The sequence below is a fragment of the Fusarium redolens genome (genome assembly GCF_020744475.1).
Source record: "Fusarium redolens strain MPI-CAGE-AT-0023 chromosome Unknown BKA55scaffold_2, whole genome shotgun sequence".
Lineage (NCBI taxonomy): Eukaryota > Fungi > Ascomycota > Sordariomycetes > Hypocreales > Nectriaceae > Fusarium > Fusarium redolens.
In genome coordinates this window covers 3,341,649-3,358,859 of record NW_025763665.1, presented here as the reverse complement: position 1 = coordinate 3,358,859, position 17,211 = coordinate 3,341,649, and the positions used below count along the sequence as shown (strand labels likewise).

The 17,211-nt window shown below is 48.1% G+C and overlaps 7 protein-coding genes across 7 annotated transcripts; 3 read left to right on the top strand and 4 right to left on the bottom strand.

The window, feature by feature from the left end:
- Window positions 1-448: 448 nt before the first annotated feature.
- BKA55DRAFT_556397 (signal recognition particle receptor beta subunit-domain-containing protein) lies at window positions 449-1,537 on the top strand. The gene has a single exon (XM_046191693.1). It carries the CDS (start codon window positions 611-613, stop codon window positions 1,463-1,465), a length of 855 nt encoding a protein of 284 aa, XP_046055505.1. The 5' UTR covers window positions 449-610; the 3' UTR covers window positions 1,466-1,537.
- Window positions 1,538-3,569, bottom strand: BKA55DRAFT_605904 (tryptophan synthase beta subunit-like PLP-dependent enzyme). Its single transcript, XM_046196592.1, has 2 exons — window positions 3,053-3,569; window positions 1,538-3,003 (listed from the first exon to the last, which is right to left on the bottom strand). The coding sequence occupies exons 1-2, from the start codon at window positions 3,313-3,315 to the stop codon at window positions 1,713-1,715; spliced, it is 1,554 nt and encodes a 517-aa protein (XP_046055504.1). The 5' UTR covers window positions 3,316-3,569; the 3' UTR covers window positions 1,538-1,712.
- Window positions 3,570-4,392: 823 nt separating this feature from the next.
- Window positions 4,393-6,129, top strand: BKA55DRAFT_605901 (uncharacterized protein). The gene is made up of 4 exons (XM_046196591.1): window positions 4,393-4,556; window positions 4,604-5,428; window positions 5,479-5,679; window positions 5,730-6,129. Exons 1-4 carry the CDS (start codon window positions 4,450-4,452, stop codon window positions 6,070-6,072), a joined length of 1,476 nt encoding a protein of 491 aa, XP_046055503.1. The 5' UTR covers window positions 4,393-4,449; the 3' UTR covers window positions 6,073-6,129.
- A 99-nt stretch (window positions 6,130-6,228) lies between these two features.
- On the bottom strand, window positions 6,229-6,994 carry BKA55DRAFT_189541 (uncharacterized protein). Its single transcript, XM_046185068.1, has one exon. The coding sequence runs from the start codon at window positions 6,885-6,887 to the stop codon at window positions 6,384-6,386; it is 504 nt and encodes a 167-aa protein (XP_046055502.1). The 5' UTR covers window positions 6,888-6,994; the 3' UTR covers window positions 6,229-6,383.
- An 888-nt stretch (window positions 6,995-7,882) lies between these two features.
- Window positions 7,883-11,448, bottom strand: BKA55DRAFT_590027 (uncharacterized protein; the record flags this gene model as incomplete). Its single annotated transcript, XM_046195032.1, has 4 exons — window positions 7,883-8,966; window positions 9,022-9,093; window positions 9,186-9,534; window positions 9,969-11,448. The coding sequence occupies 4 exons, from the start codon at window positions 11,446-11,448 to the stop codon at window positions 7,883-7,885; spliced, it is 2,985 nt and encodes a 994-aa protein (XP_046055501.1).
- A 169-nt stretch (window positions 11,449-11,617) lies between these two features.
- Window positions 11,618-13,742, bottom strand: BKA55DRAFT_556386 (uncharacterized protein). Its single transcript, XM_046191692.1, has 4 exons — window positions 13,620-13,742; window positions 13,266-13,567; window positions 12,677-13,211; window positions 11,618-12,625 (listed from the first exon to the last, which is right to left on the bottom strand). Exons 1-4 carry the CDS (start codon window positions 13,666-13,668, stop codon window positions 11,772-11,774), a joined length of 1,740 nt encoding a protein of 579 aa, XP_046055500.1. The 5' UTR covers window positions 13,669-13,742; the 3' UTR covers window positions 11,618-11,771.
- Window positions 13,743-14,137: 395 nt separating this feature from the next.
- Window positions 14,138-17,091, top strand: BKA55DRAFT_499389 (uncharacterized protein; the record flags this gene model as incomplete). Its single annotated transcript, XM_046186649.1, has 3 exons — window positions 14,138-15,913; window positions 15,961-16,150; window positions 16,205-17,091. 3 exons carry the CDS (start codon window positions 14,138-14,140, stop codon window positions 17,089-17,091), a joined length of 2,853 nt encoding a protein of 950 aa, XP_046055499.1.
- Between the last annotated feature and the right edge of the window lie 120 nt (window positions 17,092-17,211).

Below are 17,211 nucleotides of genomic sequence, written 5' to 3'. Positions count from 1 at the left end.
AAGCTCAGGGCTGAAAGGTGAATTAGATTCTGTTTATCCTTATATTTAAAGTGTTACCACTACCATTCAGCTAATAAATACGAAGGTAAAATATCTAAGCTATCCTCTGATGCAATTCAAGATTTAAACATTGTACCGTAACGTCTGCTAGAGAAATGTAATTGACTTCTCTTCTCTCCTCGCGGGGAGAGCCCAAGTTTGGGGCTCCCCTAGACTCTGCACTAGGGAACCGGCACTCCCATTGCCTTTAATTAACAGGGTCTTTTTGTGGCTGATTACGTCCCATTTCCCCCTTATCCCCTTTCTGTTTTCAGTGGGATTTCGACATGTTCGCTCATTGGACACAACGTATTCATTGTCGTTCGTGGCTGTGGCTGGGGCTGATGACCGATGTGGGGACGCCGGTCTAGGAGGGCTGGCCAGATATCGTTTCTCACAGCTTTGTCAAACTAACAGCCAACTGTCTGAATAGCGTCATCCAACAGTCGCATTCGACGTCAACGAGGCTGTGGGAAACTCACCAAGAAGTCTGGAACGCCCTCCTTCTGTTCTATCATTGACAGCTACCGCGACGACTCAAGGCGCCAATTGGTGCCGCATATCACCCACCATGGCCAACTTCATCGCAACAGTCGAGGCCATCATGACACCCTCACTCGCCACAATCATTATTGGAGCTATCATCGTCATCGGCGCTCCTATAATTCTTCACCTCATCCTCTCCTCATCAAGGACATATACCGTGGCCCCTAGCGTCCTCCTTCTCGGTCCCGCCAACGCTGGCAAGACATCACTTCTCACACTCTTTGAGCGCGGCACTTCTGGTACCGAGACGCATACCTCCCAGGTGTCGCACGATGTCGAGCTCAACGCTTCTACCGATTCGGAGAACAAGCACTCTTACCGTAACCACGATACTCACGATGGTACATATACCAAGTTTTTACTCGTCGATACTCCTGGGCATGGAAAGCTGCGAAACGTGCCTATGGGCAAGCTGAACCGCACCGAGAAACTGAAGGCAGTTGTCTTTGTGGTGGATGCTGCTGCTATTGGAGAGCCCGAGGTTCTTGCGCCCACCGCTGCGTACCTCTACGATGTGCTGCTTTTCCTGCAGAAGCGCGCTACCAACGCCAAGGCCAAGGCTGCGATCCCTATTCTTATCGCCGCCAACAAGATGGATCTCTTCACCGCTTTGCCATCGACACTTGTCAAGTCTAACCTGGAAGCTGAGCTGACGAAAATTCGTGCTTCGCGAAGCAAGGGACTGCTGGACTCGGGCGTCGGATCTGATGACATTGGCTCGGAGGAGCAAGATTCTTGGCTGGGCGAGTATGGTTCCTCCAAGTTCAGTTTCAACCAGCTCCAAGAATTCGACATCGATGTTGATGTTCTCCCTGGAAACGTTACTGGCGATGGTCCTGGTGCAGACAAGTGGTGGTGGTGGATCGCTCAGCGGATATAAAACGTTAACGACCCATACATTACAACAGGGGGGAAACTGGATGACACAATTATATTAATGACATTTTTTAATTTACGCAGCTGATTCCCATCGCAAATGCCATGTAGATGTTGAGTCTACCGCCCAAAATTCAGTCTATCAAAAAAAAATCCCATCTTTTTCTCTAAGGTATCCTGGAACGCCAGACGTGAATGTCGTTGAAAACATGAGTACTCGTTCCCCCCTCCTCTCGCGAGGTTTCCTTCCTCTACAGCTTCTTGTTGATCATCCATGTAAGGAGATCAACCTTGGTAACAATAGCAATAGGCTTGGACAGTGACTTGGAGTCGTCAGTCTTCTCGGTGACGACGGCTGCACTGTTCCATTCAAAGAACTTGCTAAGTGTGGTGAGGGGTGTGTCCTTTGTGATCTCGACAAATTGTCTACGCTTGCCGGGGTTGATGGGGGAAGCGAATTCGCGAGGATCAGTGACGATCTCGTCGAGGCGCGCAAAGTCAAACATGACATCGGACACAGGGCTTTGGGCGGTAGCGCGACCGCGAGAGATGTAGCTTAGAAGGTTACCCAGTGTAACGAGACCGACAAGCTTGTTGCCGTTGGCGGAAAGGACGGGGAGTTGATCGAAGCCCTTGTCGCGCATGGTCTCAATGGCCTCGGAGCAGGATGAGTTAGCACCAACGGATGTGACAGGCTTGAGGCGCAGAGAGGCGATGGTGGCGCCCTCGTAAGGATCGGAGGTCTCCTTCTGGCTGTTGCCGTTAACAGTGGATTCAACACCGTTGACGGGGAGGAGGTCGTTGGCGGCGAGCCAGTCGTCGTCAGCAAACTTGGAGAGGTAGCTTCGGATGCTATCGGGCAAGACAACAACGACAACGTCTCCCTTCTTGAAGTTGTACTCCTTAACAGCGAGGAGCATGGCAGCCATGGCAGAACCGGAGCTGCCACCGACGAGAAGACCCTCCTCGGCGATCAGTCGTCGAGCAAGGTGGAAAGACTGTCGGTCGTCGGTCTTGTACCATTTATCAACGATCTGCTGGTCGAGCACATCGGGAATAAAGTCATATCCGATACCCTCCACCTTATAAGACTCGTTGGCATGCTCCTCGTTCAAAAGCTCAGGCAGAGCAAGGATACTACCGTGAGGATCCGCAGCAATGACCTTGATGTCCTGGTTATGCTTCTTAAGGCCACGAGCGAGACCAGTGATGGTACCACCAGTACCGGCACCAGCGACAATGGCGTTGATCTTGCCGCCAGTCTGCTCCCAGATCTCCTCAGCGGTGCCGAACTCGTGGGCGAGAGGGTTGTTCTCGTTGCTGTACTGGTCGAGAATATGGGCGTTGGGAAGCTCCTTCTCGAGACGGCGGGCAACACCGATGTGAGACTCGGGGGCATCCCAAGCAGCTTGTGTAGGGGTACGGATGATGGTGGCGCCGAGGGCACGGAGGACGGAGACCTTTTCGGCGGACATCTTCTCGGGAAGGGTGATGATAGTCTTGTAGCCCTTGATAGCTCCAACGAGAGCAAGACCGATACCACTATGAACAGTCAGCTGAGATCCGAGAGCTTCGAATGTGGTGATCTTACGTGTTTCCACTGGTAGGCTCGATAAGAGTGTCACCGGGCTTGATTCTTCCACTCTTCTCAGCCTCTTCAATCATGCGCAGAGCAATTCTATCCTTAACACTGCCTCCAGCGCTGAAGAGCTCAGGCTTGACGTAGACATCGCACTCGATGCCCAGCGACTGGGGAATCTTGTTAAGTCTGACAAGAGGAGTATTTCCGATGAGCTCTGTCGCTGAGAGGACAGTAGCAGCGCGAGGCGGAACGTGAGGGACCTGAGAAGCCATTTTGAATAATTATGTATTTTAGATTAGAGAAGAATAAAGAGAGGAAAGGGAAAAAGAGTTTCTCATACGAGAACCGACGACTTAAGCACGCCACGGACACAAACATTGTTAGCTAATGGAATAGGTGGCGGGGCGGGTATGACAGAAAACTTTAGATGTGCCCCGCCAATGCCGAGTGTATCCTCTTAAAACCGTTCTAGAACACGAGCTAGAAGGTTGAGAGGGCGGAATGGGGTAGGCGGTGAGCGTGTCAGGAGATCATGCTCGGGTTTGGGAGAACCGAAAGCCGTTGGGTTACCCGGTAGCATCGGCATCATGAAGTTTTGGGTGTAGTTAAGCTACGTATTAAGCTTAAATGCAGTCCAAGTCGATCTATTATAGTTTTTCTTAACCATCAATATGTTGGAAAAGATATTCTCATTTCCTCGTAGTAAATAACTGAAGCCTCTACTGTGTTTCTTTCGTACTCTGTTCATAAAACGTGTGTTTTATTCTGTGTCTGCCTCGAGCCATAACAGAAGCACATCAGCTTTCTGGGTATGACACCATAACTTCAGCCAAAATCTGAACGCTCACCATTTCATGTCATGATGCTGAGTAAACTTGCTCTATCAATTGACCCATCTCATCGATAAGACACCACAATCCTCGGCCTTTCATCCCCATCCATCACCAGTTCTTCATATCCAGTCTAGCTAAAGTAAGCATGCCAATTCACCCTCTTCAAAAGTCCTCAAACCTTTTACAATAGTTCCTCCGCCACTTGCTCGAACCTATCACCATCTTCCCGGACCTGGCTTCCACCCCGCACCTCCTTGTAGATCTTATCTCTGTCATGGTTGTTTATCGTTGGCGCCACGACATGGGTCGTGAGCACCAGTCGATGCCAAGACTTTGTATTGTTGCGACCTGCCATTTTCGCATCGTCTACCGATAGGTTCAACCGTCTGATTAGTTTCTGGTTGGGGTAAATGTGAGCTTCGTTAGACTGTGTTGCATTGAGGTTGTGTAGCTGTAGCTATACGGATGACAGCTGTGTTGGTATAAAAAGGAAGGGTCTGTCGCAATGTTTGGGGGTTTTCAGGTTGCATTCTTGTAGCGAAACGCACTGTTACTCAATTGCCAATTCTCTCCATGAAGTTTCTCAATGCTTTGCTCTGCGGAGCTCTCCTCTTCTCTGAGGTATCGGCTACTAAGAAGCTGACTCCCAGTCAAGTTGAAGGTGACATTAAAAAGTCAAAGTATGTCAGATACAACTCAATTAGCAAATCACCACTAACATAAACAGGCTTCGCAAGACTCTTGAGGACCTCAACTCAATCGCCAAGAAGAATGGCGGCAACCGAGCTTTTGGCTTCCCCGGCTACAAGGCTTCCGTCGACTACATCTCCAAGCAGCTCAAGGGCCAATACGGAAAGCATCTCGACACTTATATCCAGCCCTTCAACTACACCTTCGAGCAGACACGGGATATTTGGGTCCGAGGACCCGATGGCGAGGATGTCTATGTCATCACTCTCATTTACAACGTTGGCACACCTACTCCCGATGGTGTGACTGCTCCTCTTGTTCTCGTGCCAATTGACGATGAGCGCGGATCTGGATGCTTTGCAGACCAATGGGAGGGTGTCGATGCCAAGGATAAACTTGCTCTCGTGAAGCGCGGCTCGTGTGCGATCTCAGATAAGCTCAAGCTCGCAAAGAAAGCCGGCGCTCGCGGTGTTCTCCTCGTCAACAACCAACCTGGCGAGGGCATCACCAGTGCGACTCTCAGTGCTGAGAACCTTGAACTCATCGTCCCTGTTGGTGTTATTCCTCTTGAAGTTGGCACTGCTTGGAGAAAGCGCATTGAGGGAGGTGAGAAGCTTGAGGTCACTTTGCTGGTGGACTCGTTCCATGAGACTCGTGAGACTTGGAATATCATCGCGGAGACTAAGCAGGGTGATCCTAACAACGTTGTCATGATGGGCGCTCATCTTGACAGTGTTCAAGCTGGTCCTGGTATCAATGATGATGGTAGCGGAACTGCTGGTATTCTTGAGATTGCCAAGTCTTTTACCAAGTACACTGGTTACAAGAACAAGGTCCGATTCGCTTGGTGGGGTGCTGAAGAGTGAGTAAGACAATCCACGTCTCTCTACTGGCGACTGACTTGTGATACAGGAGCGGTCTTGCTGGATCCTACTACTATGGAGAGCAACTCACAGAGGAGGAAGCTGACAGAATCCGATTCTACTTCAACTACGACATGATCGGTTCTCCTAAGCCCAAGTACTGGGTCCAGGCTAGCAAGCCCGCCGACCGAGTTGGAGGAGATATCCTGGCTGCTTGGCTCCGTAAGAAGGGCAAGACAGTTGAGTGGGAGTAAGTGAAAACACCCACTACTCACAAGAACAATACTTACAATCTCAAAGAGAGTTCGGTGAATCATCTGACTATGCCGCCTTCATCGAACTCGGCATCCCTTCCTCTGGAATCTTCACCGGCGCCGATGCAGAGACCGATCCTTGCTATCACTTGGAATGCGACACCATTAACAACATCCACTGGGGAGCGCTGACTCTCAACACAAAGACTGCTGGCCGTGCTGCTGCCCAGTTCGCTCTCAGCCTCAAGGGCGTTCCTCCACGAGACAAGACCTCTACTAACCCTAAGAGTAAGAGAGCTGTTGCTGCGCGCTTTGAGCAGTGGCAGAAGAAGAAGACTCTTGCTAGCAATGCGCATAAGTGTAACCATAAGACAAAGGTTGTTGTCTAAGCATGACAGGAATTTGTTAGTGGGAAGGATGAGATTAGTGATGATGAGACGATGATGATAAATTGTAGTGTATATATTATATGAATGTGCTTGACTATGCGACGCTCATTATATTTTATTAGGTGTCGTAGATCATGAAGAAAATGCTCGCTCGCTCGCTCTCTGATCATGAATGCCTCCCATCTGATGCCTGACTGCAACACATCACAGTTCTCTTTCCCGTCATCATTCATTTCATTCGTCGTGTCCTTCATCTCACATTTCTCATAAATCATTCATGCCTCAAATCTTCTGCTGACGGGAAGGCAACGTCATCGCCAGTATGTCCTCGGAGGATTCTCTCCCCGTCTCGGGTTAGGAATAGGAATCGCCCTATAAGTCGGGAACTTTGGTCCCCCCGGAATCTGCTCCCTCTGCACAACCGGCGGCGGAAACTGGACAGGGACAGGTCTGGCAACGGGAATAGGCACAGGCCTCGTCCAGTTCTCATTCGGCATCCTGTCAGACCAACCATCTGAAGAATCCGCATAACTGCTTCGATAACTCCTCCTCTTCTTAGGCTGTCTCGGTCTTCGACAACAACATACCACAACAAAAGCGAGAACAAATACTCCAACAATAGATCCGATGATTGCTCCGATTTGTGCACTGCTTAGTCCATCACCGCTATGCTGAGACGTCACAACGGGACGGCCCGTGGCTGGAGCCGAAGCTATGCCTAGTGTAACTTGTGTGGTGTAAGTGGTCGTGGGGAGAGAAACAGTCTGAGTTATAACCTGCACCTCTTGGCGGGCATTTATGTGGGGAACTCCCATGATGAAACAAAAGGCAAAGTGAAGTTATTCACAAGTAGAAAGCGCAAAAAAGAAAAAAGCAAATTCGGGGGCCATGACACCCTTTTTGAAACATCCGTCCCGTCCCACAAGAGGCAACCATCACGGACGTCTGCTGATACACTTTTGTTTCACTTACCAACAGCCCTATGGTCCAACAGCCCCCATATGCTTTTTTATCTGCAGCGGAAACTGGTTAGGACGCGGGCTTCGATGTAACTGTATCTAGGTCAGTTGGTCGATGTTTGACCAATGGCGGGTGAGGTTTTGGATGAGGGGGTGTGGCGATGCAGGCTGGGCTAGGCTGCCATAGCTGATAAAGATGACTGCAGCGAATTTTTTCTTGCCTTTTGGTGTTGGCCATTGAGATTTTGGTTCGCATTCTGGTTCCGGCAGGCAAGGTGCTTGTTATGACTGTTCGGACAAGATGTATGTGGCGTTGATTTGGGAATAGCTCCAAGAAAGACGCAGCATTATTCGCCGACTACAGCTATGGCTTCATGCATGTTACTTGTATAAGTAAGGACTTATTCCACTTGGCTCTGATGCCTTGATAACATGCTGCCACTTTGATGCACGTTTTGACCTCGCAATGCTCTCCGTATTAGTGATCATATCTGCTATGGATATTACCACCGAAGTACACCCATGGTGATGTGCAGGATTATTATTCGAGGACTTTGTCAGGTAAGATGCATTTATCTTGTTTTATAGTGATAATGGCTTGACGTGAACTGTGTTCTTCTGCGTCCATCACGCCATGTGTAAATCAAGATCTCTCTTCTCGCACTTCAGCATCTTGTATCGATGTATTTTGAGGAGGGGACAAAGATCAGAGGGTCAGATTAGCGAGTTCGATAACTTGTATTTTATGATAGGCTAGAGATGACAGGAACTGAGCCACAAGGTTGCATACGGCATCTTAGCCGAACGTCCCGTCCTTGATGCGCATCGAGTTGCACCTAAGCAGAGCCCATTCATATCTTCCTTGACAGAGTGATAATGTTACGCTTACATGCTGGTCTTCCACGTATCTCATAAAGGCGCGCCTCGACGATGTCCACATCCCAGCCATCGACATGCAGCTCAGCTGGCCACTCGGCCTCCTTCGGATAGCTATATTCACTCCGAAAGTAATCTAACTCCTCTGGTTTAACATAATCTTCTGAATCATCAGCATCAAAATATGAAACATCATCAAGATCTGAATTATACTGACCAAAATCATCCCAATCATCGTATCTCTCCACCCGAATCTCGCGGAGATTAGGCATACCATCGAGAAGCAGTTTGTAAACGTCCTGGTTATACAGCTCACGTTCAAATTCGACCCAATCCTCTAACTCGTAAACTTTACCACAATGCAGATAAAGAGTCTCAATTGATTCCGGTAGAACCTCACTCAATCGTAAGAGCGGCTCACTCTCTCCGATTAATGCTTCTTTGCTGAGTTTGAGGTGTCGGAGGGACTTGAGCTCTCGGAGGGAACCAATTATTCCTTCAATTGGGCCTCGACATCGATAGTCTGTGCTATAGCTGTCATAAAAGAAAGTGTTGAAATTGAACTCTTCCAGGTTTTGACCAAATTTTCGAAGGACATCCCCAAAGTCATTGAAGTTGATGATGCAATCATCGCCCAGACTACCGTCGTCCCTGTCGTATTGTTTCAACAACTCCCTGTCCTCGTCGGGCAACCTTAACGCTATTCCCTTCAGGTTCGGACAGCGCGTGAGAATTGTCCTTAGTCCTTCGGCGTCAATGTATGTTTCCACAAGGTCTAAATACTCCAGGTTGTAGTTCTTGTGCGTAGACCACACAAAGTCGGAGAGTTCCACACCATACCAGGCGGTGCCGAATGTCGGTAGTATTTTGAGTGAAGGATTGAGAAGTAGAGACTCGATCACCCAAGCGCCCTGGATGCCATTTCCATCGTCCACCGCCTTAATACGAACCTCGGTGAGGTTTGGAAAACAATAGCTTGCAAATGTAGCCTTCGAAATGCTCTGGTATTCGTCTTGGTCTTCATTGTCTCCATCCTCATCTTCGTCATTAAAAAAGACACTTTGAGAAATATGAGAAAAGCCCATGGGCCTCCTCCTTATATCTAGGCTTTTACTCAACAGCCAAGAGAGTGGGGTTGATAGGCCTTCTGTAGTGCAATCGACAACCTGCACATGAGGCATATATGCTATGATAAGAGCAGCAAAGCCACAACGCGTAAGAAGTCCCTTCATATAACGCTTTAGGGAAGGTGGAAGGTCTAGATTTTGCATCGCTGACCGAATGATCTCTTTACTTGCATCTTCCCCCAATATATCCATTTGGGCTGAATGATCAATATTGTTCGTTAGAGAGACGGTGCGAACTTGCTCTCCGAGCTGCGGGTTCTCGACGAGCGCTCTAAGAAGAAGAGTCTCGATGTTTTTCGCGCCATCGCGACCTTCAATTATAACGGTTTGGTATAGCAAAGGTTGTGCAATACGTCGGAATTGGCGACAGACCAGGCAGAGGTTGCGTAGCGTGGCCGAGCCTTGATGGTCCAATTGATCTCCATACATCTGCCATTTTTCTAGAGGCAGTTGATCTTCTAATTCAGCAAATATTTGCTGCACTATCTCATCGGGAAAGGCTACCATGGTGAAATATCAGGAGAGGCGAGTGATCTATCTAGTCTTGTCGTCATCACGGGTTATGGAAAGGAGAGGACTAAAGACCGTTTGTCTATCCGAGGATGAGTTCAGGTAGTCAGCGCACTAACGTTGATACCTCCCTATCCCTGTAAAGTCGCGATACATAACCATGAAGAGTACCATGATGCTGGAAAACAGTGACTGCACCATTCGTATCGAACATATAATAAAACCCGTCTTCGGTTAACGTGCGAATCTGGTTATCATCTGGCCATTCTCACACTCTTGTGAATAACCGTACAGCATTATTCAGAATGCTCGCATTTATGATTAATATGATACTTAATCCGGGAAGACCGATGTGTATATTAATTCTCTGCCTCAGAGTCCTCTGTGGGTTCCGAATCAAAGCCATGAAGAACCTCGTATACACCATCGCATTTACACTTGAATAGCTCCACCAAGCAATCTTTCACCTCATCCAGTAAAAAAACATCGATATTCATCCCGTCCCTGCCATTAAGCTCATGACCTAGCATGTAGCATCTGACAATCAGTTGCCAGCAATGTTCGAGATAACGGTCTAGTTCCTGTCTGCATTGGGGATGTGATGGTTTCCCAGGGACAGGTAGACTTCCTCTCGGCGCGTAATCTGCATATTCAAGAATACAATCAGATAGCTCGACTGGTAGACCTTTCTGGCACAGAATCCATCGAACATGTGGTATATCTGATGGAACAGGTTGGAAATCCATTGGCTTTTCGAAGTTGAGGAAGTCTTCATAGGACATAAGGCCGTACGGATAGAACTCCAGCGTATGGAAGCGATTTCTAACCTCTTCGGGATCTTCCTCTTCAGAATCATCACTGGAATCATCTTCAGAGTCACCACCCGTGCTGGACTCTTTTTCCAGCTTGGTGCTAGCGTCGTCGCCAGACTTGACATCCGCCTCATCACCAGAGCCATCGAACCAGTATAAACCCCTTTGGTAACGTTCAAAGCCCCATTTGTCGAACGTCATAATATGCCTCCAACGAGGGACATCAAAAGGCTGAGGGTAACACCTAAACTGGTCCGTTTCAATGCCAAAAAAGTCCAGATGAGGGTATGTCGGAATCTCGCTTCTATGACCACATTCCGTACTCGATCGGATGGCCTGCTGGTATGCTTTCATGTTGCGATAATCGTCAATAGGGGATCCGTCGCTTTCCCACGTCTCTGGAAAACAGTACAAGATATTGAGTACAAAGTACATCTTGATTCCATATTCGTAAATCCTTCTCCATCCGAGAGTTGCTGAAGTACATTGGCATTCTCTATGCTCCCACCATTTCGCAAGCTGACACTCTTCGTATGCACATGACCGAAGTATGGGGTCCATTTCTCCGTGAAGAATCAAGGTCTTAACGACTTCAAGGTTATGAAATGATTCTTTGTATTTCATGAACTCATAACAGTCGTTCTGGATTTGCTGACGCTGGAACGCAGACATCCGGCGCTCTCTAAAAGCTAAGACACACCCGCACTCGGCGGATTCGTCCGTATGAGGGCATAACTTTCCAGTAGTAGGTTGCTTGAAAGTCTCGAGATCGCCATCCCCATCGGGCCAATATTCTTCTGGATGCCAACGACGAACTGCTGGTTCAATCCTGGCTGCTGCTTCGTTTGAAATGATGACTTCATTCTCATCGGGTGCCTCATATTTCTCGGGGTACTGTTTGCGTTGTTGGGCTGCATCTTCAGCTATTCTTCGCATGAATGTTTGAACAAATTTGGCAACTTCTGTTTGGCTGTCTCGTTGTGTTCCACGTGCGTGGAGGTTGTTAGCGCCATGTTGACAAGGATTGGTGCGTCTCAGCTCAAAAGCTGAGGCGAGGCCCTCCCAAGGTAATTTATCTGAATTATGAGCCATATTTTATGTTTTGTTATATTCGTTGATAGAGATGTTAGTTCATAAGGTGGAGGTATGGTGTCTTATACAATAGCCTGCCATGGCTGAGTCACTACGCCGCATGATTACTACAAGATAGGGTCAGCTTGAACATGAACACGGTATGAGCAGGCAGTAAAATAATTAATTTCTCGTATTGTATGATAATTGAAGATCGATATTGATTGACTCATATACTCGTATTTGAGTCATGACGTTGCGCCTCACGTCATATCTCCTCATTTTACGTGTTCTGTCCGTATCAACTGCAGGTGTTTACTCCAAGATTCTTATTGCTGTTTTAGTTATGCCTTTGCTCTCTGTTTTGGCAGGATTCGTGTATGAACGGCTGTCCGCATTCGTCTTCCTTGCAATCCTTTAGTCCCCGATATCTTTACTGGGACAAGACGATCATGAATTTCCCTGGGAATCAAGCTCATCCAATTATACTCATAGACAAGTAAAATGATCTTGACCTTTGTTTGTGATCCCTTGTGTGATCCCTTGTTGCTTAGCTCTTCCAACATCTCGTTCAGTTGGTAGATCAAGTTGACTTGACCAGATCCTTTCAAACCAGAGCTCACTGTTGCAAGATCAATGATGATATAAATCTGCCCTCCTAAGTCTTGCATGATTAGCTTAAAGAGTCCAAGCCAATCCTGACTAGTTTTAGCTTCCTCGAGTTGTGAATGTCGCAATGACATCTGCTTCTCTGTCGTTACTGTTCCCTCAATTTGCAAGGCTTGGTAAGTCAGGTACCTCACCAAATCGGCCGGGCTCAGCATCGCATTGGGGCTCGCCTTGTTCGCACTACCCAATACCCAAAGCGCTGGTATGTTCATCATGGTAACTGCTTGGATGATATCTATGGCGAAATCTTGGATCGCCCAGCGAGTCGTGAAGCTACCTCTGACGATAGTGAGGGAAGAGTGTGGACAAGAGGACCATTTGGCAAGCTTGGGCGACAACCAGAACTCGTTGGTAGATATTGTTGATCCTCTGCCTGAGGCCCTCCGGTTACGAAGGAATAGGTGGTGTTTATATAGGGACTTGGGATCTTCAAGACTCCGAGAGAAGGTTGCCAATGCTTGGGATAACTGCAGAGCCGAGAGCTTTTGGTTTGTGTCAAGTTGCGCACTTGTCTGAATGGAGTGAAAAGCTTGATGCGCGTTAGTAAACCAACTTGCACTCATTTTGGAATGTCCCATACTCTCAATCTTTGTCAACAAGTCGTTAATTGTCAACCCAGAAGCTTCTAGCCACTGCATGATCAAGTCGAGCTTCCTGTCATGATCTCGACTCGAAATCTCCAATCTCGAAATAGCGCAATTGAGACCGTCTATCTGTGCTTGCCTAGTCTTCTCACTGGTCTGTAAGCTCGTGATTATCTCATTCAACTTTGTCGATTGTGTGTTGTGCATAACCCGAAGCTCAGTTTGTGACCCCACGGTCGCCAGTTCGTTGATGTTGTCCGTGCAAGTTTCTATCCTCTGTAAGAGGTCGCTGTAGCGCAACTCATGTGGTCTTGTGAAGCTGTGATAAATGTGTCGGAACTTTGACTCATTGCACCATGAGTGAGCTATAAGTAAGAACTCCATGATACAAGAGTAGAGGCTTTCAATGGCTAGCTTCATGTTCTTGGTCGGATACAGGGTAGATAGATGTTCGATTCGTGGAAGACGCTGGGCCACCTCAAAAAGCGATTTTGACAGTAATTTGAGCGTCTCGCCGTGATTGACCACGCTCTAGTATACGATGGTGAGATATCAGGGTTCAGTGCGGAGACTAAGCCGACTTACGATAAACATCACCTTCATTAGTCCCCAGGCCAAGGAAACGTATTCGGGATGATGTTGAACAAAGACATCGAGTACTTGGCCATAATGGCATATTGATTCAGAAGCTTTCAGAAGCCATTTCCGTGTTTTGGAGGCTTCGCTCTTAGCTTCGTACTTTGCGAAAGCATCGCTAACTGCCCTTTCAACGTCCTGTAACGACGACTTCTTCCCCAGAAGAGCCCTCTCGTCACTGCTTAACGAGTTGCTCTGTTCGAAGTGTTTCTTAACCGACTTGAACGCCTCTTGCGCTATATCCGTTTTATCTGACAGAGTAAGCTTGTGAATGAAGTGTTTCATTGGCTAGTGATTGCTTACTTGCATTATCGCCCTTGTACCATGACTGAAAGACTTGGTCGACGGACATGGCGATGAAAGATATTGAATGAGTCTCGATAAGAAACTCCTTTTTCGGAAGCTATTTGACTCGATTATCAGAGGCCAACAACGGAAGAAGAGAGGAGGCGCTGAAGGCTGAGCAATCACGAGGCATAATCAAGATGACACCCTGCAGCTTCATGCATACACCCTTGTCAGGCGCTTCTGCGGCTGAGTTTCAACTCCTCAGCCTGATTTATTCTCACCTTAACACCTCCTCATTCCATCTTATCATCAGTATCTCTCAAAACAACTAACAAGCCATGGACTCACCAACAAGAAGCGTGTCGCCAGGCCCAAAGAACAGGAAGGATAAGGATGATGATAAGGACGATAGTGAGGAAGAAGACATCCATCAGCAGCTCAGCCGACTTCTGAGAAGAGAGGGGACGCTGTTCGCGAGGCCTTCCATGTTGGCGATACCTCGGAGACCTCGACCTGCCCCTTCAAATACTCGGATGAGGAATCCCCCACAGAAAGCCCCAAAAGGAAGAATACCTCCACCGCCTCCTCCCGTAGTCCTTCCTAGAACTCCACGTAACCACCCAGTTCAGGTGATGCCGCCACCTCCTCCTCCTCCCATGGAGCGCTCTCCACCACCGGCACATTACATGGACCCAACTTATTACGACAATCCTAATCCTCCACCTCCACCTCCACCTCAGGACTACACAAACTTACCCCCAGCACCTGCACGGTCACCTATGCCACCTGTTGTCAAGCCTGCTCAGACGCATTACACCATCTCTGAAGACGCTATAGGAGCTAGTAACAGAGATAAGCTTGCTGCTATTGACAATGTACCTATTATGCCAAATGGACCCAATGCCGGTATTAATGGTTTCAACAACAACTTCGCACCACCTATGCCACCAGCTCCTATATCACCATTCCAGTACAGAGCTCCTGGATCGACTCGAGGCTATCGCATCCCAACATTTACCAAGGCCAACAAAGATCAAGCAGAAGCACAGACAAAGCTTTCAGAGCCAAACGCCCTAAATTTGGGTGCCACTGGGCTTCAGCATGAACCTGAACCATCAACTGTGGGGAAGACAAATGAGGCTCATGGGCTTTCTCAAATACAGGAGGAGGAATCTCAAGACTCTTCCGGTGTCGCTGGAGAGGATATTTCTCCCCATCAGATTCTCGTCGATGAAAATATCTTGCAGGCGTTGATGCAACGGGTTGGGGAGTTGGAAGAAGAAAACACCACCCTTCGACAGGATGCGGACAACGCTTCGACTGTTACCGTGGAATTGCCTGCCAAAGTGCAGCTTTTCTACTGCCTAGAAAGAATCGAACTCGATGACGACAGCGTCGACGAAAGAAGCCGGACAGTCTATCTTTCTCCTCCTGAATGGGTAGTGTTTGGCGACGACGTCGACCTCAGGGGGCGATTCCCCATCACGGACCCCGGTGACTACGCTGAAGAACAGGGTGCATCACTCATTGTTTACAAGTATTACTCGGTGGACTACCAATACGACTCGGTGAATGCAGCCAAGAGAGCAAAGCAACCACTCCCCGAACCAGAACCGGCCAGTCAGGATGTGGTTCTAGTGACGGAAGAAATGGTTGAGGCAGTTGAGGCCTTATTTGACCTCTTCCCTTCTTTCAGCGATGACTTCCCATATGTCTACGAGATGGGGAGTTTGAAGGACCCTCATCTCTGGTGGTATCATTGCCGAACTAGCTTCAAGATGGAGGCCTTGTCAGAGAGACATGCTCAATTAGTTGGACTTCTCATTGAATGGATAGAAAGCAACTTTGCACCACTTTATGACCAAATCGACGATCAGTTCAAGAGAGGGAAAGTCTCAAGCGACTCTGTTGAGTTCTTGATACGTCCAGGAGACACACTCGTTGCAGACAAGAATGGCAGGTATAGTGGACGCGTTGCTACCACTCGACCAGCCCCTCACAAACAGAAAAAGAAGACGGACGATTCAGATAAGGACCAAGAGAAGCAGGGTTCACACACGTGGATAGTGGAAACGCGTTCCTACGGATACGCTGGGAAGTTCTTTGCAGTTGACAGGGAGCTCTTTATTGACTTTCCACCCAAGTACAGAGGTGGGGAGATTAACATCACGGATCTCAATGTGATACCGTTGTCATACGCAAAGCCCAAGGTGAAAGAGATATTGCGACAACGAGGCAAGAGGTTTTGGAAGTTGCGCGAGAAAACTCTCATCTCATATGAAGGCAGTGATTCTGATAGGATACAGGCGGTTAGGATCTCTCCCCGAGGATGACATATTGTACTAAAGGCTAGCAGGGACAACGGTTCATGGTGGACTTTGACACCTACAAGGAACTCCATCCAGGAAGCAGTTACATGAGACAAGAAGGTTATATATCAGGTCGAAAGCCTAACTTACCAAAGGATGGAAGTGAACCTGAGGAGCCTGAGATTTACCTGTTCCCGAAATTGATCCCAGGTTTTGACTTGCGGCGTAAGAAATGGGGTAAGGAGCTTTCTCGGAACCTTCCTTGAACTTGACATACTCATAGACATGCAGTTGATCTCGAGGTCGATCGGATTCGAGACGTCAGTTGGAATAAAGAAGCCTTCAAAAGTCTTGTCGCAGACGAAGCTATGAAGGAGCTTGTACTAGCTTTAGTAACCAACCAACTCGACGCCGAGAAGAACACAGACCTTATCGAAAGCAAAGGCAGTGGTCTCATCATGCTTCTTCATGGATCTCCAGGAACAGGCAAGACATTTACAGCTGAATCTGTGGCCGAAATCGCCAAGAAGCCTTTGTATCCAGTTACGTGCGGTGATATTGGCACTGAGCCTGCAGACGTGGAGAAGTATCTCGAATCTGTGTTCCATCTGGGAAAGGTTTGGGATTGCGTTGTGCTTCTTGATGAAGCAGAAGTCTTTCTTGAACAGCGCACTTTGCAAGATTTGAAGAGGAATGCTTTAGTGTCTGTGTTCCTCCGAGCTTTGGAGTACTACGAAGGCATCCTCATTTTGACAACCAATCGCGTGGGGACATTTGATGAAGCCTTTAAGTCTCGTATCCAACTGGCTCTACGGTACGAGAAGTTAAAGGACTACCAGCGATTGCAAATCTGGAAGAACTTCCTGGTGAGATTGAAGAGCCTGGGCGAGGAAGAGAGCATCGATTTTGATGATATTGAGTTGTATCTGGAAGAGTTGGCGAAGTATCCTATGAATGGACGACAAATTCGTAACTCGATCACGACGGGGCGACAGTTGGCTAAGTACAAGAGGAAGAAGATGACGTTTGCGCATTTGAAGAGGGCGATTGATGTTGCGGATAAGTTTGATAGGTATTTGGCTGATGTCCAGGAGGGTGATATGGAGGAGTTTAGTGGCAGGGGAGAGAATGGGCGGTATACGCCTGAGTATCTTGCGAGAGCTGATCAAATACGATGAGCACATGCAGGGGGAGAATGTGTTTTTGGAGGGGAATTGTAATGGTTTTGGGAGTCAGGCTTTTTGCTCTATGGTCACGATGGAGACTGGAGGCGAATGTGTCCCTATTCTACGAGCAGG

Excerpts from the sequence above, each read along its gene's own strand:
- BKA55DRAFT_189541 (XM_046185068.1), bottom strand. The coding sequence starts at position 6,887 with ATGGGAGTTCCCCACATAAATGCCCGCCAAGAGGTGCAGGTTATAACT.
- BKA55DRAFT_556386 (XM_046191692.1), bottom strand. The coding sequence starts at position 13,668 with ATGTCCGTCGACCAAGTCTTTCAGTCATGGTACAAGGGCGATAATGCA. Across the intron at positions 13,568-13,619 it reads GTACAAGGGCGATAATGCAA|ATAAAACGGATATAGCGCAA; the intron begins GTAAGCAATCAC and ends TTACTCTGTCAG. Across the intron at positions 12,626-12,676 it reads CTTGTTGACAAAGATTGAGA|CTTTTCACTCCATTCAGACA; the intron begins GTATGGGACATT and ends ACGCGCATCAAG.
- BKA55DRAFT_556397 (XM_046191693.1), top strand. The coding sequence starts at position 611 with ATGGCCAACTTCATCGCAACAGTCGAGGCCATCATGACACCCTCACTC.
- BKA55DRAFT_605901 (XM_046196591.1), top strand. The coding sequence starts at position 4,450 with ATGAAGTTTCTCAATGCTTTGCTCTGCGGAGCTCTCCTCTTCTCTGAG. Across the intron at positions 4,557-4,603 it reads GGTGACATTAAAAAGTCAAA|GCTTCGCAAGACTCTTGAGG; the intron begins GTATGTCAGATA and ends TAACATAAACAG. Across the intron at positions 5,429-5,478 it reads GCTTGGTGGGGTGCTGAAGA|GAGCGGTCTTGCTGGATCCT; the intron begins GTGAGTAAGACA and ends CTTGTGATACAG.
- BKA55DRAFT_605904 (XM_046196592.1), bottom strand. The coding sequence starts at position 3,315 with ATGGCTTCTCAGGTCCCTCACGTTCCGCCTCGCGCTGCTACTGTCCTC. Across the intron at positions 3,004-3,052 it reads GAGCCTACCAGTGGAAACAC|TGGTATCGGTCTTGCTCTCG; the intron begins GTAAGATCACCA and ends GACTGTTCATAG.